Source organism: Lates calcarifer, linkage group LG20 (genome assembly GCF_001640805.2).
Source record: "Lates calcarifer isolate ASB-BC8 linkage group LG20, TLL_Latcal_v3, whole genome shotgun sequence".
Lineage (NCBI taxonomy): Eukaryota > Metazoa > Chordata > Actinopteri > Centropomidae > Lates > Lates calcarifer.
The window spans coordinates 10440725-10456220 of NC_066852.1; the positions used below are offsets into that span (position 1 = coordinate 10440725).

The 15496-nt window shown below is 45.3% G+C and overlaps 1 protein-coding gene across 3 annotated transcripts in view; it reads right to left on the minus strand.

The window, feature by feature from the left end:
- Window positions 1–2561: 2561 nt before the first annotated feature.
- The window catches only part of LOC108893730 (roundabout homolog 1), a 95526-nt gene continuing 82591 nt past the window's right edge, over window positions 2562–15496 (minus strand). For all 3 annotated transcript variants that reach the window (XM_051078457.1, XM_051078456.1, XM_051078458.1), the window contains 21 exons: window positions 14518–14723; window positions 14334–14415; window positions 14061–14229; window positions 13785–13951; window positions 13535–13656; window positions 12350–12584; window positions 12094–12215; window positions 11753–11924; window positions 11261–11458; window positions 10520–10546; window positions 9637–9676; window positions 9288–9442; window positions 8832–9197; window positions 8622–8741; window positions 8394–8529; window positions 7492–7644; window positions 6950–7395; window positions 6075–6215; window positions 5755–5976; window positions 5493–5647; window positions 2562–5368 (listed from right to left, as the gene is read on the minus strand). In XM_051078457.1, the coding sequence (XP_050934414.1) occupies window positions 5354–5368; window positions 5493–5647; window positions 5755–5976; window positions 6075–6215; window positions 6950–7395; window positions 7492–7644; window positions 8394–8529; window positions 8622–8741; window positions 8832–9197; window positions 9288–9442; window positions 9637–9676; window positions 10520–10546; window positions 11261–11458; window positions 11753–11924; window positions 12094–12215; window positions 12350–12584; window positions 13535–13656; window positions 13785–13951; window positions 14061–14229; window positions 14334–14415; window positions 14518–14723 (3449 nt within the window). In that variant the 3' untranslated portion in view covers window positions 2562–5353. The remainder of the gene's footprint in view (window positions 5369–5492; window positions 5648–5754; window positions 5977–6074; window positions 6216–6949; window positions 7396–7491; window positions 7645–8393; window positions 8530–8621; window positions 8742–8831; window positions 9198–9287; window positions 9443–9636; window positions 9677–10519; window positions 10547–11260; window positions 11459–11752; window positions 11925–12093; window positions 12216–12349; window positions 12585–13534; window positions 13657–13784; window positions 13952–14060; window positions 14230–14333; window positions 14416–14517; window positions 14724–15496) is intronic.

A 15496-nucleotide genomic window follows, 5' to 3' on the forward strand; every position in this document is an offset into this window, starting at 1 on the left:
GATTCCCCCGACCTCAGCTCTGTGCCCCCCGAGTATCACGACCTCGCACCCGTCTTCTGCAAGCACCGCGCCACGTCACTCCCCCCTCACCGTCCGTACGATTGCTCCATTGACCTCCTTCCGGGCGCGTCATTCCCCTCCAGCAAGCTGTACAGCTTGTCGCGGCCCGAGAGGGAGTCAGTGGAGCAGTATATCCGAGAGTCTCTCGCCGCGGGTCTCATCTTCCTCAATCACTTCGTCTTCGTGTACCTTGACGATATCCTCGTGTTTTCCCCCACCCTTGAAGCCCACCAGGTCCATGTCCGCTCTGTCCTCCAGCGACTCCTGGAGAATCAGCTGTCTGTAAAAGCTGAGAAGTGCCTCTTCCACTCCACCACCGTCAGCTTCCTGGGATTCTGTGTGGGGCCAGGACAAATCCTGGCCGACCCCGAGAAGGTTAAGGCGGTGGTGGCGTGGCCCCGCCCCTCCACCCGGCGCAAGCTCCAACAGTTCCTGGGCTTCGCTAACTTCTACCGGAGGTTTATCCGGAACTATAGCCAGCTCGCCTCCCCGCTCACCCAGCTCACCTCTCCTGCTAAGCCCTTTCACTGGACTCCTCCGGCCGAGGCGGCGTTCGTAAAACTAAAAACTCTATTTTCCACCGCCCCTATCCTGACCCAACCTGATCCCTCCAGACAGTTTACAGTAGAGGTAGACGCCTCAGACTCCGGGGTGGGGGCCGTCCTGTCCCAGCGAGCCGAGGAGGACGGCAAACTCCACCCCTGCGCCTTCTTCTCCCGCCGACTGTCCCCGGCGGAGCGGAACTATGATGTGGGGAACAGAGAGCTCCTGGCGGTTAAGCTGGCACTGGAGGAGTGGCGACACTGGCTGGAGGGGGCGGAACAGCCATTCGTAGTGTGGACAGACCACAAAAATCTCTCCTACATCCAGTCCGCCAAGCGGCTCAACTCCCGCCAGGCACGCTGGCAGCTGTTTTTCACCCGTTTTAATTTCACATTGACTTTCAGACCAGGAACCCGCAACGCTAAGCCTGATGCGCCGTCCCGTCAGCGCTCTCCCGACGAAGATACGCCCTCTCCAGCCACCATCGTGTCGCCCTTCCGGGTGCTCGGGGCCGTTACCTGGGAACTCCAGAGCCAAATCCAGGAGGGACTCCGCACGGACCATGACCCAGGTAACGGTCCCCCTAACCGTGCTTTTGTTCCCCAGGGAGCCCGTTCCGCCGTCCTCCAGTGGGCTCACTCCTCCCGTTGGTCCTGCCACCCCGGACTCTCCCGGACCCTGCATCTCCTCCGGCGGTTCTTCTGGTGGCCCACTATTGAAGAGGATGCTCAGCGTTTCGTGGCAGCTTGCTCGGTCTGTGTCCGGGAAAGACCTCACACCGCCCACCTGCTGGACTCCTGCGCCCCCTGCCCGTGCCCTCCAGACCCTGGTCTCACATAGCCCTGGATTTTATTTCTGGTTTGCCCCGCTCCCATGGTAACACCATCATCGATCGCTTTTCTAAATCTGTTCATTTTGTCCTTCTCCCCAAGCTCCCCTCTGCCTCCGAGACAGCCCAACTCCTCGTCACCCACCTGTTTCGTCTCCATGGTATCCCCTTGGACATTGTCTCCGACCGCGGACCCCAGTTCACCTCCCGGGTCTGGAGGGCCTTCTGCCGGGCGCTGGGAGCCACAGTGAGCCTTTCCTCGGGCTACCATCCCCAGACCAACGGGCAGACCGAGCGGGCTAACCAACACCTCGAGTCCACGCTCAGGTGTGTCTGTGCAGCGGATCCCTCCTCCTGGTCGGAGCAGCTTCCCTGGGTTGAATATGCCCACAACACCCACACCTCTGCTGCCACCGGCCTCTCCCCCTTCGAAGCCTCACTAGGTTACCTGCCCCCACTGTTCCCGGCCCAGGAGGAGGAGATAGCGGTCCCGTCCGTTCAGCATCACCTCCGCCGGGGTCGCCGCACCTGGCGTCGGACTCGCCAGGCGCTCCTCCGGACCACCGAACAGAACCGTCGGACCGCTGATCGCCACCGGACCCTGGCTCCCCAGTACCAGGTTGGACAGTCAGTGTGGCTGTCCACCTAGCTCCCCGGTACATCGGCCCTTTCCGCATCCTGGAGGTGGTCAATCCGGTGGTCCTCAAGCTGGACCTTCCCCCCTCCATGAAGGTCCACCCCGTCTTCCATGTGTCCCAGCTCAAGCCCCACCTCGGCGACCCACTGCAACCTCCGGCCCCCGCTCCGCCCCCTCCGCAGATCATCGACGGAGCGCCGGCATATACTATCAACCGCCTCCTTGATGTCCGGCGGAGGGGACGGGGCTTCCAGTACCTGGTGGACTGGGAGGGGTATGGGCCGGAGGAGCGCAGCTGGGTTCCCACCGCTGATATCCTGGATCCGACATTAATAAGGGAGTTCCACGCCACACATCCGGACAAGCCCGCACCACGGGTGTTGCCCAGCTGACATTGGCGACTGCCGAGGCAGTCGTTAGGGGGGGGAGGGGAGGGGGGGAGGGGGGGAGGTTTCCTTTCGGCCCTTTGTTTTCTGTGGACAATAAAACGCCCTGGTGAGGCTTCATAGAGCTGTCTGGAACTGCAGTCATGTGACAATTCTCTAGATTTTTTTTTTTTTTTTTTTACAAGCAACCCCTTTTAGTGACCCTAATTATATCTGCTTTATGTGTTTTGGATAATTATTACCATCATTCAGATCAAACACCAAATCAGTAAATGTCACTAATGCCTTAAAGATGTATTTGAGTACCTGTGCAACCAAAATCAAAGTCTGGATAATTTCTAATTCAAATCTGACAGCAATAAGACAAGAAACAATTTTCAGATGACAAATATCCAAAGTCCAAGATACTGGTCTTAGATTAAGGACAACAAGAACATTCTCCAAACCAGTTTATCAGGGAATTTCTGCAACCCGAATGAGACCTAAATCTTACAGCAGCGTATTAAGTGAGCTTGTGCCGTCACTAAGTCATAGTCAGAGGGAACCACACTGAGGTCAAACAGTCTGAAATTAAGGGCCACAAAGGTCACAGGAACTACTCACCTCACTTATCACTGCTGAATGGAGTTGATTCATGGTCTACCTTGTTAATAAATCACAATCAGTTCTGTGTAATTATATAATCGTTTGTGAATGCTGCAGTGCTTACTGTGTAAGTCTTGGGATAGTCACCTTGACACTCACACACAGAACGCACACATTGAAAGACATCTGTGAAAGACGTTCTTCCTTTCAACAACACACAGGTGCTCTGTTGATGAAGGTTCATCAGGGAGGTTAATTAAACAGCATGTTTCATCACATTCCTCACAGCTTCCCTGTCTCCTGTCTACCTCATCCACCTCACAGTCACAGAATTGAATGGGTTTACCTATGAGCCAATCTGAAAAAAAATAAAATAAATAAACAGTCATTAAGAACATGGTAACAGCTGGAAATCAGGAACTGACCCAAAAACAAGAATGAACAAATAACGTCGCAGTTGTTTTTAAATTTTAAATAATGGAGTGAAAATTGCATCTTTCTCTCTAATTAAATTTCTAGAATTCAGAAGAATAGCTGCCGTTTTGGAATTTACTGCCTTTTCTCATTTCATATATCAAATTTCAGGGTCTAAACCACTGTAGGTTACTTAAAAGATTCTTCTGGATGATTGAAGGGTTCAAGAAAACAGGCTTCTGACATTATTTCCTTACTGTATGTGATGTAAGGGGTTTTTAAAAGGGGGTTTTCTACGACTGTTAGTCACAGTTTTGTGTCTCATGACATGACCAGAAAACATCATCATACATTTCCTTTGTTTTCCCTTTTTAATGTTCCAATTTTGAAAGTTCAAACCTGATTGCAATGAGGGAACGGCTCAAGAATCATTTGCAGTTTTCATGTTAAGTAGTGGTTAGCAGTGGTTTTTGCTGTATCTGATTCTTCATGGTACAAAATTAGTATTTCAAATGGACAAGCTTAGGGGATAGGATTATGTTACAGACGTGAGATAAGAGATTATTTGTTGTTGTTGATTAAGGAACAGCAATATTTATTCAAACAGAGTAGTTAAAGTGACATATTTGTTCCATATACAACTTACAGAATAGGGCTGGACAATATGACCAAAATCTATATCACAATGTACATTTGACTAAGATAAATAATAATATACTAATTTTCTCAATACAACAGAGCCTGATAATATTCACCTTCTTGTACTTACGTCTGGCATGTGTCCAGTTGAAGGTTTTAGACCTCTGGTCTGGACTGTAGGCAGACTGGCTGGCTGAACCTCTACTTAGATAGTTGTTGTAGCTGTTCTCAGATTAATTACATAGAATTCAGGGAATTTTATTCCTTGAAAGTTGCTACATAAGTGACTATGACTTTAGGCTGATAAGCAATTCATACTTAGTAATTCAATAAATACGGTGCATTGTCCAGCCCTACTCCAGAAGTTATGGCAAGAGTCAAGGGAACACAGGTTTAGATGAAGTAGACTCAGTGGAGGGAAAAAAAATAAATGGAACCAGTCCATGACCATAATATTCATCATCCCAGAAAGGGAACAAAGCAGTCAAGGTGTTAAGTAAAACCTCCTACAGGTGAATCTGCATGCAATTCTCTCTGTACACACAACGGATAGTTCAAATCTGAATGAAAGCAGCTCAAATGAACACAATCCAATGCACAATCACAATCAACAATTCATTTTCTCAGCCTGAACTGAACTGATGAAATGACTAACAAGACTCCAAAGACTGATTTCCTCCAGAGTGAAATTCATATAATAATGACAATAAAATTAAGTGATTGTGCTTTTATAACCAAAGTAGAACAAATAATACAAAGACAAGATGTACATCACTTACAAAACATTAACACTGTTCTATAAAATTTGAATTTGAAGCACTTCTGTGGCAGTAAACAATTTCAACAGTTTACAAGATGGCTGGTAATGACTGAATATCAATTACAGTAAAATAACAAGACAACTGTCAAGCAAAGATCATACAGACCGCATCAAGCAGTCGTCATGGACAATATTTTTGTAGACAACTCACAACCGCCATCGAGTGTGCATTCATCTTACTTTACTGAGCGACCAGCGGTTCAGGCTCCTGGAAGCTGGTCGCCCAAAAAGCAAACAAATAAACAGTGCATCAGATTGAAGTCCACAGACTTAAACATGAGAGCACTTTTTTTCTTTTTTTTCTAACACCTAATGAGAAAGTTGAAGTAGAAAATGATAGCATGTATTGTGCAGTATCTTTAGTCTTTTTCCATATATAAAGGTCAGAGTCCTTTGTCTGAAGCAGCTGTAGGATATTCCTTTTGTGCTTGCATTGCTTCTTAGCTTTTCAGGAACTGCAAAAATAAAACAATGTTGTGATACTCTCCTAATAGACACATGTGTTTGGTGAAAATGCATTTACAAAAGCAAATACATTTTTTGCCCAAATACGTTTTGAGCTTTCTGATTTTCACTTACCTCCTCCACCTGTCCCGTAGATGCCACCTGTCCTCCCTGTTTGGTCCTTGAGTCTCCACACGACATAAAGCTGGATGAATTAGGATCATCAGGCGCCCTCTGAGCTTGACCTGATGGGAAAGAGGGACGACTATACAGAAGGACGTCCCCAAATTCTGAAGGAGAGACGAGCAAAAAAACATTTTTAATTGGCTAGATGCTTCATTACTTATTTGAAAATTTCAGCAGTTTGCATTGTGGGCCTTAGAATCCACCCAGGTACCTGAGTGCTGTCGGCTTTTGCTACTTCCTTTTCCTCCAAGTGGAGTCTTGTGCTTCTCCTGGTTCTCCCTCTGCTCAAACGTACCCTCCCTCACCCTGTGAGTCCCAGTGCTGCCTCGTCGACCCCGGGCCTCTCCAGAGCCCATCCGAGGCAGCGTGGCCCCCCTCGCTTTATAGTCACCATGGGACATCTGGCTGGGGAAATTCAGAGGCATGCAAGAGTCTGGGGAAACAGCAGAGCACAAAGATCCAAATGTAAGCATTATTAAGTAATACAGGGTATCCATCCATCTCTAATTTCACTCTTGCTGTAATCTTTACCATCATTGAAGACATCTTTGGGTTGGTAGCCCTGTTGACCCGACTGGTTCTGTTTATGCCTCCTGGGCCTTTTATGTGTTATTGCAGGACTCATGTTGCTGTCTGTGGACATGGGGCTGCTGGGACGCTGGTGCCGCCGGCCTAAAAAAACAAAAAAAAAAACAAACAGATTTAGCATAATTATTAAATGTTCAGACAGTAAACTGTTGTTAACAGTTGATATGTTGTAAAAGATTTCAACACATAAAGTGTCTTGAGTACATATTTCCTCCATCATTTTCATTCTTTGAGCGATGTCTTCCTATATGAACACATTTTCTGCCAAGGTTGGAACAGTTGTGGCTATTTCAGTTGAGAGATTTCTGTCTCCTTTTTCATCTGAGCTTTTCTCACCGGTTCATCCACTGAACTCAGGTACAAACAGTGAAAAAGGTGATGTCAAATACTTCTCAGCACCAATCAGGATTTAGCAACATTTGAATGAAAATGTGATGTCAGAAGGCTGTCCCATCAACACGGTCCTGATGGCGCAGACTATCTCATTCTTTTTCCCCCCACACTAACTAACTAAACTAACTAACCTGATCTGATTGTTGCTTATTTAGTCATGCATATTGTGAAGTTGTCAAGGGCTTTAATTTAGTGACTGATCTGAATATCTTTGTTTGTTATACAGAAAACCAACCTGTCATAGATTCCCCATTCTTTCAAGTCATTAAAAAAGAGGAGATGGAGGAAAAGGCATGTAGTATGACAAAAGTCTGTAGATGAAAAGCATGATCAAATGAGCAATATGTGCACAAAGAAATCAAACAAAGACAGGTAGACAAGTATGATTAATTAAGTCTTAACACCTTCCATAAAAGCCTCCTCACCTGACTCCTCTGGGTATCTGCACATACGCAGGCCTACAATATCCCGTGAGGAGGCCACTGCCTGGTTGAAATCGCCATCTGTGAAGAAGGATCCCTCTGACGTGCTGACAACACTGGACCTGCCTGATGAGATGTTGTCCTCAGATGCTGAGCCCCAGCTGTTAACCATGGACCCCGTGACTGATCTGTCCAGATCCCCAGTGCTGGAGGCTGGCGTCTGGTCCAGCCCGTGGAAGAGCAGCTTGTGCGGAGAGGGCTGGTGCAGCTGGTGTTTGTGCTTCTGCCGGTTGTGGTGTTGGCTGTACTGACTGTCGGCGAGCTCTGCGTCTGTCTCCTCCTCTGCCTCCTCCTCGTCCTCTTCCTGTTCGTCCGTGTCCACGCAGAGGGGTATCGAGCTGTAGGTGTGCGTTGGGGAGAGGGGGCGAGGGTGGCTGGTGGTGTGTTGGCTGGAAAGTGCATCAAATCTGTGCAGTTAAACGTTTTTGTGGCATTGGTTAAAAATGTTGAATGAATGTAGCATTAGGATAATTTAATTTGGTTACCTCAGGTGTTCGGCTCCATTGTGCAGGCCACTGCTCAGGTCCTCCTGTAGTGATGTAGTAGGCGGGTGACTATAGGACACTTCAGCGGGGGATGAGGCTGCCCCTCTAACGGGTGGAGTAGGACAGCTTTCTGCTCTCTCCTCTGGAGCAAAACTTACAAGAAAAAGGCAACTGACATGAGGTAATGGCTAAAGGAATGAGGGGTGCTAGCAGTCCTGACACATTAGTCACACCCCATTAGACATAAATGCAAATGCCCCCCGTGCTCCATCAAAACACAATCTTCCATTATCAAAAAATGCACAAAGGTGACCAATAGGCTCTCTGCACCATCTGGCTTTTATTGCTGAAATGCTGAATGCAGGCTTGTTTCTGTTCTGTTCATTGTACATTTCATTAGGTACTTTCAATTATGTGAAACCTGCTGTCATGGTAAACTGACTGACAATTACAAATATCTAAATTGTTTAATTAGTTTGCTTAGAGGTGTTGGCTGTGACAGTAAAACTGTGATTTTGACAGAAGGTTTACAGGTGTTCACAGCATACCTCCAATTAAGCATGTGTGAGTCTGATAACTTTATCATATTAATGTTTTATATTAATTTTTCTTTCAGTCATTTAAACCTGGTGGGCTACAGCCTGCTAATGAGCAATATCGTGTGCAGTAGCTGTGGTTTAACATGACACATTCAGCAGCATTTCTAATTCTATCTTGTCAGTTACGAACAAGTAAAGCAATATATTTGGTACAGACTGGTGCACATTTTATGGCATTTTGTAAGTATTTTCTTTGATTTAGAGGCCCCACTTCAGTGCTGACAACTGCAGGAGCTGTAAGTGTCTGTGCATATTTGTGCGTGCTGTAAACAGGCATCCATGTGTGTCTTTTGTTCTCCATACCTCCTTTCCACGGGTAGGCTATACTCATCACAGTCCCAGGCACTGGCATGAGGGGGAGACAGGGCTTCTCCCCAGCTTACTGCATTATGTTTTGGCATCTTTGGGGCCCGTGTTCCTTTCTTTTGATTCTGACTCCCTGAGAAAAGGAGAAACACAAATGAGGTAAACACGGACTTATGGCTCGCCTCGTTAAAATTCACCACTGGACAGACTCGCTGCTGGCCTCACCTGAGGTGCTGTTGCTGCCTCTGTCTGAGCTGTGGTGTGAACCTCCTGTGCCGTGATCGCGGGTCTGGTTGTAGGCGATGGTTTTGGGGTGGATCACTCCTTCATTTCCTTGCAGGTGATCTGAAGACAAAATAGAAAGCAAATTTGCAACATCTCTTTTTTCTTTCCTAGAAATGGTACAAAGGAAAATCAAATTGAACCCTACTTTACCTTTATTTAGCATGTTTTGCTCAAGTATATTGTATTGCATCTGTACTGCCATCTCCTTTGGTATTGGAGGAGGGTTGGGGGGCTGTTTCCAGCAGGGCACGTCCAGAGGCTCTGCTATAGCGCCACCGGAGGCCGCCTTATTCTTGATGCTGGCCTGGATGAGCTGGGTGGTGGCGTACGGGATGGGCTCATACGTGCCCGTTGAATCGCCTCCTGGACTTGCGTAGCACAAGTTGGAGTTGTTGAATGTTTTTATGTCATTGAGCTTGTTGGAGAGGTTTACATCACTGTAAATGGCCGTCTCAGAGGCAAGCTGCCCCCCTTGTTTGTTTTCTGGGTGGTTTCCATAGTTGGCTATGCAGTCAGCTGAGAAACAAAGCAGCACATGGACACATGAAGTCACAAACCTTCAGCACTACTGGAAGCCAGATGACATGAACTCAGTCTTGCACTAACCTGGTCGGCTGTATGTTGTCATGTTACTGTCACTGGTGCCATTACCATTATTGCAGCAGTTGATGCTACAGTCCTTGTGATTGGCACATGCATTTGGCCAATTGTCTGGCAGCCACAGCTGGTTTAAAGGTTCACCCATGCTGAGGAGGCCAGGTCTGCAACAGGGAGGACCACAGTGCCGTCAATCAAAACCTGCTGTCTTCATAAATCACTGAAGAGCAAGCATGGGGTGGATGCATGCATTTCATCATTTAGAAAAGGAAGACACCTCCCCCTAGTGTTCCATTAACGTCAATGCACTTCCTCTGTTTGTCTTTATATAACTCAAAGGGACACAAATATCACTCACCTGCCAGCACTGCACACAGATTCTCCTCTTTGATACGCAACTGCAAAGGGCAACAGAAAAACATGAGACCTTGATGAGCTGTCAAAAAGGGAAGTGCCAAAGGTAGAGAAAACCATGAAAGGCGGGTAGAGAGTCTAAGCATAAATCTAAAGTCAAAAGTCTGCGCTTCAGCACATACTTCCATCCATAGGGCAAATACTCTGACTGTCTGGTTTAATTTATATGAAGACAACGCAAGTAACTGCCTGTGCCTTTACCCATCTCAGCGTGACTCCACCACTGATTTAGAAACACTGTTTAAGACAGCGTCTCATCCAGCACCAGTGAAGTATGAAACAAGAACAAATTCTCCTATAGAAAGCATTCCACACTCTAGTCAGCAGGTGGGTTTAGCACACTATCAGCATGTAGATGTTAATGCAAAAGCAGGTGGTGATTTGTTATAATCAGCTAATTCCACATTTGATTTAACAGATATATATTCACATGCTAGTATTACATGTACTGTATAGCTACTTCTATTTCTATCTTAGAAAAAGAACTTTTTAATTAGCATAATCTTGATGATGTTTTTCTTCACTTAATCTTGCTTCATTTTGTTTTTCTTTGATGTATTCTCTGATGAGGTGTTTGTAAAAAAAAAAGTGTATATGTTATTTTAACGTTGTACAATCTTGGTATGCCCTATCAGTTGTGTTTCCATACCTTCCGAGCTTTCTATACCGTATGTAAATGAAAAACTGAATTGCACAAATCCCTATTCTTGACAATCCTAAAGAAAGAGGGTGCAGTTTTATCTCAGGATATTTATCTGAACAAAATATAGTGACCAAAAATAGGCTTGCAGCAGCAAACAGCAGCAGATCAACCAGACTGTACGTACCTGTGGGTGTAAAGGTGAATGACGGGACTGTAAGGACAGATAAAGAAGAGGAAATCAGCTACGTACTTCAAACTGTGAGTTGTTCCTATGTCTATGCATGTAAGCTCTGCTGTGTGATGGACTTCTCTTCATATAAACGTCTGATGTGTACAAACGTGCAAATAACCACATGCCATTTGCCTTGGTGTTGCCTCAGTCTTTGACATGTGTGTCCAGGTGAAGGTTAATGGGGGTGATAGGCAACCAGAGGGAGAGGGGGGAAATAACTGTGATATTGTGGCAGACACGGTAATGGCAGGTTGACAGGCCTGTGCCTCCAAGAATTGTGCCGTGTTGAGGAAATGACACTCTACAAATGAGCCACTAAAGGTCAGCCTTTGAATGTCTGCATAATCGCAAATGCAAATTTGTTTCTGAAGTCTTTGTGTCAAAGGAAGATCAGACCAAAGTATTTTTCAGCATTGATGTGGTCTGCTTATTAGCCTCTGAAAATATTCCTTAATATCACTGAGATGATGGCTGTTTAGTGTGGTGGCAACGTGTCACAGCTTGATCCCTTCAACAACCACCTTCAAACACACCTACATAAGTAACATGATAACTTGTTTTGCAGTTGCAAACTTGGCCCACAGTATAGGTTGCAAATCAGCATTTTGAACATACATACAGTACATTCATCCAACAAACACACATCTATCCATCTACTTTTATAAAATATACACATAACAGAGAAAAACACACCCTTGCGGATGCCAGTGTATGTGCTGCTGAGGCCACTTCTCTTCTTGCGGTGACGGTAGAGCCACACGCTGAAAATCATGAGCACCAACCAGCAGGTGGCGCCAATGCCAGCAATAAAAGCTGGCTGTCTCACCACATCTGAGATCTGAGACAACGTGTCTCTTTCCTCACTGATATCCATCATCTGGCCTGCAGAGTCTGATCAGAAGAAGAGGAAAGAGAGAAATGTAATATTATATGTGCATGAAAACAACAGCAATGATGTAAGAAGCATAACTGAAGATTTCAGTGTGTTGAAAAAAACTAGCTGAACACAATAAGTAAGGGGGTAAGCACAACATGATGCTTTATTTAAATTTTGATGAGCACAGTTTGATGAAGAGGATGCTACGAAACATGATATTAGTTTTCACTGTGAGATACTGACACTGTTTTTAAGCCTAGTTTGTCACAACTAACTAACTGAACACTTCTTTTTGGGAGAACTCTTACCTAATTGAAAGAATGTGACATCGCTCTTGACCCCAGGTCCGGCACCGTTGCTGGCCGCTACCTCTACACTGTAGCGAATTCCTGGCGCCAGACTGGAAATGAGCACAGAGAAGGTGGAGCCGTCGACCGACTGGTTTACATGATAGCGACTCTCATTACCCAGGCACCAGATCTGTCAAGAGAAGGTGAGGAGGAGACAGGATGACAGTGATAGCCCGAGGGACACATCCGACAACACAAGAGGCATCAACAGTCTCACAAAGACACAATTTACATTTAAACTGGAGTACACATGATTCAGAGCGCTGGTACAGGAGAGGGCGGGAGCCTTCTTTTCTTACCTTGTACTCCTGAATGACTCCAGCCTCTTCCGGGTCCGGAGGCGGTTTCCAAGCAACGAGGATGGCAGTTCCATTGGCATCACTCTTTGTCACTGTAACACCCTGGGGTGCTCTGCTAGGGGCTGAGTCAATGAACCATAGATTTAACCATGAGTCATAAACACAATCTCAGAAAAAATTGCACCAATGTTATTCAATTACAGTCGGTTATTTATAGATACATACAATACAGTAGAAAAAAAAAGTTCTCTCTCACCTTCCTCCAATGTCCTAACCACCTTCACCTCACTGTCAGCCCCCTGGAACTCATCAAAGAAGGGACGCACTTTGAACTCGTAGATGGATCCTCTCTTCAGCTGACCGATCACCACCCCGTCCTCCCGCGGGGAGTGTACCTCCAGGACACTCCACTGCCCCTCAGGCTGGCCGTGCTCAGCGGAAACTCTGTAAAGCACCTTGTAGCCCTGGATGTACGGGGATTGCTGCTCGACCTTACAATGATGCAGAGATAAATGCATGCAGCATAAATGTCATAAATGTGACAGTGAGCAACTAAACATCTGGGTCTGAATCAAAGAGATGTGTAGATGCACTGTAGTTTTAACTGCTGTAATTCAAGTAAAGTCCGAGGTGTACAGTGATATCTGCATGTGAGTTAAAATAACATACATCTAGGAGGTTAGAGCCTCATCTTGTGAATGTTCTGCAGGAAGGATCTGTTAAAACTCAGTTAATTCCCTTTGCCTTTAGGGCAATACAGATTAACATTTCCCCATATCTGTGAATTCTCACTGCAAACCACAGCATGAGGTCATTAATAGTTTCCTCTCAGGAAACTCTGGTTAAAATCAAGCCAGGAGTGGACTAAGCGCTTTCCATTTAAACCACACAATTATGACAAAGGATGCCTTGAAACATTTCTGTGGGGGCATCTACACATCCACACACACAAAGCACAATGCATCCCACCGAAGATAAATTCAGCATTGTGCAGCAGATTTGTTCTCTGCTAGTAAATATTTAGACAGAAATCCATTGTAATTTCAGCAAAAAATAAATCATTGAAACGCTTTCACACAAGACAGTTTCAGCCTGGATGCTCCTCCTGAACTATTTAGAGCTCCGTGTTTCGCTGAATCTCTGTTCAAAGTGTATCTGCTAAATCACCACTGAGAGCTCACCTCTTCATCTTGCTTGGGAAACTAAATGAAAACATGTCAGAGAGTAAAAGTCTGCTCTAAAATCTGTCAGCACAGACATAGAGTGTGTTCATTTTTAAAGGCCTGACCCCTCAGCTTTTAAATAATTTGTTAATGTACAGTATGTGTTTACATTTACTGGTAAAATTGCACATTTGACCTTTTCCCATATATACCCTAACACTGACAACTTTGAGCTTATGTAGCACAGAAATGTTTTACCATACACTATGGACTCTTACCATCCACTGCAGCCTGACAGCAGAAGATGACAGGACGGTTGGTGTGTGCAGGTGGATTACCACATCTCCCAGCTCCCTCTGGATGTGACGGTGATCCACTCCCTGCATGGTGGAAGTGGTGTCTGTTGGTGCCAAAGGCAGGAAAGATGTTAAACAGCAACACTGAATTGAAATTAACCTCTGAAGTCATTATTTCAGTATTACATAAAGGTTTTTTTTTTTTTTTATTGAATGAAAAGCTCACACTGACCCTGTGTTCTGACCGAGTCAGAGATTGGACTGGGGTCACTGAGGCCATAAGCATTCACTGCTCTGACCATAAAGAGGTAGACAGTTCCAGGCTTCAGGTTCCGTAGGACAAAGGTCTGTGTCTTCACATGCTCAGCTAGAGTCACCCATCTGCTGCCTAATGTATAACTGTAAGAAGAGGTGAGGGCATAAAACAAAGCCAGAAAAATGTTTCATTAAGCTTGCTAAATAATAGTATTATATTCAGTAAAAACAGGCTGGATACTTCATGTCTAACCTGAAAGCCTCGATTAGGTAAGATGTAGGTGTTGCACCGGCACTGGGATTCGTTTTCCACGACAGAGTGACAGAGGTGCGGCTGACATCAGTCACCTCAGGTTTTAATGGTGCACTGGGAATCAGATTAGGGTCTGTGGGATGACTGGAGTGGACAATAACTCCAAACTCTGCCAAAAATATACCAGGAAATGTATTAAAAAGTTAACCACGACTCTTTGGTGAGCACTGTATTAACAATGTCTCTGACTAAGTCTCAATATGAATGACCCACCTTCTACTTGCAAGTATGCTGTCCAGGAAGCCTCTCCATTTGGACTGGAAGCTACACAAGTGTAGAAGCCTGTATCTCCCAGCTGAGGAGAAAAGGTACAGGAGCAGACATTTGTGAGATAGCTTAGCGCAGTGCAGTCGCTGTGACCGCTAATTACTAACTGCTGTGTAACTTCATCCCCTACCTTGGCGTAGTGAATCTCCAGAGATCGTGTGTCTGTTAGGGAAATGCGTGAGTCCACAGGAGACACCACCACACCATCCTTCTTCCAGTGGACTGTAGGAGGTGGAGAGCCAGCAGTTTGGCACCCTAAGACTACTGTGCTGTCCACAGGGACAGTCTGGTTGACTGGGCCCTGTCTAATCACAGGAGGAGGGTGGTCTGACCCAGCTATTTAAAAAAATACAAAAAAATAAAAGCAGGAAAGTTTTGAGTCAGGTGATTGACACCATGATCCCACAATTTCACAGTTTCCCAATGCAACTTGCACAATGGTAGTTATATCCACAATTCACTATAATCTAGTCCTGTTTGCTACAAACTGTGCTTGTGTAAAATCTTTACTGGAAACTTACTATGTCAAAACATCTCCAACAACACAAACTAAGCATATTGAACCTATGATTTTAATTTCTTTCCCTACAGCAGGCACACAAGCTGAAACCCGTTTTTGGTCATGTTTTGAGAACTAAAAGTGCCTGTTCGAGGCTGGAGAAACATTTAGTTATATACAGTAAGTAAAGTATGGGTGAAGTAAGGTAAAGCTCATATGACAAAAACACTAAGGCAAGATCTCAGTCTCCAGTGCTCATTTGCCTAATATATAGAAAACAGGGTTTCTTGATTTATGTCCATCATGGGAAGCTATCATTTCCTGCTGGTACAAAAGCTAAGTTACAGTAGTAGCATCTGGTGGCCATGTGATTAAGACACATACCATCTTTGTTGCATGTCATTCACTTCCCTTTCCCTGCATTGCCCTGTCTGTATCTGTACTATCACTATTGACTAACAGCAGAATTCCAAAAAGCAGTAAGCATACTGTCAACAGTACATTATAGAATTGGAAATTGGGAAATGATGTTCACAAAAGATCAAAGCTGAAGAGAGAGACAGAAATAAGAGTAAGAAAGATGAAAGTAGAGAAAATGAAAATGAAATGC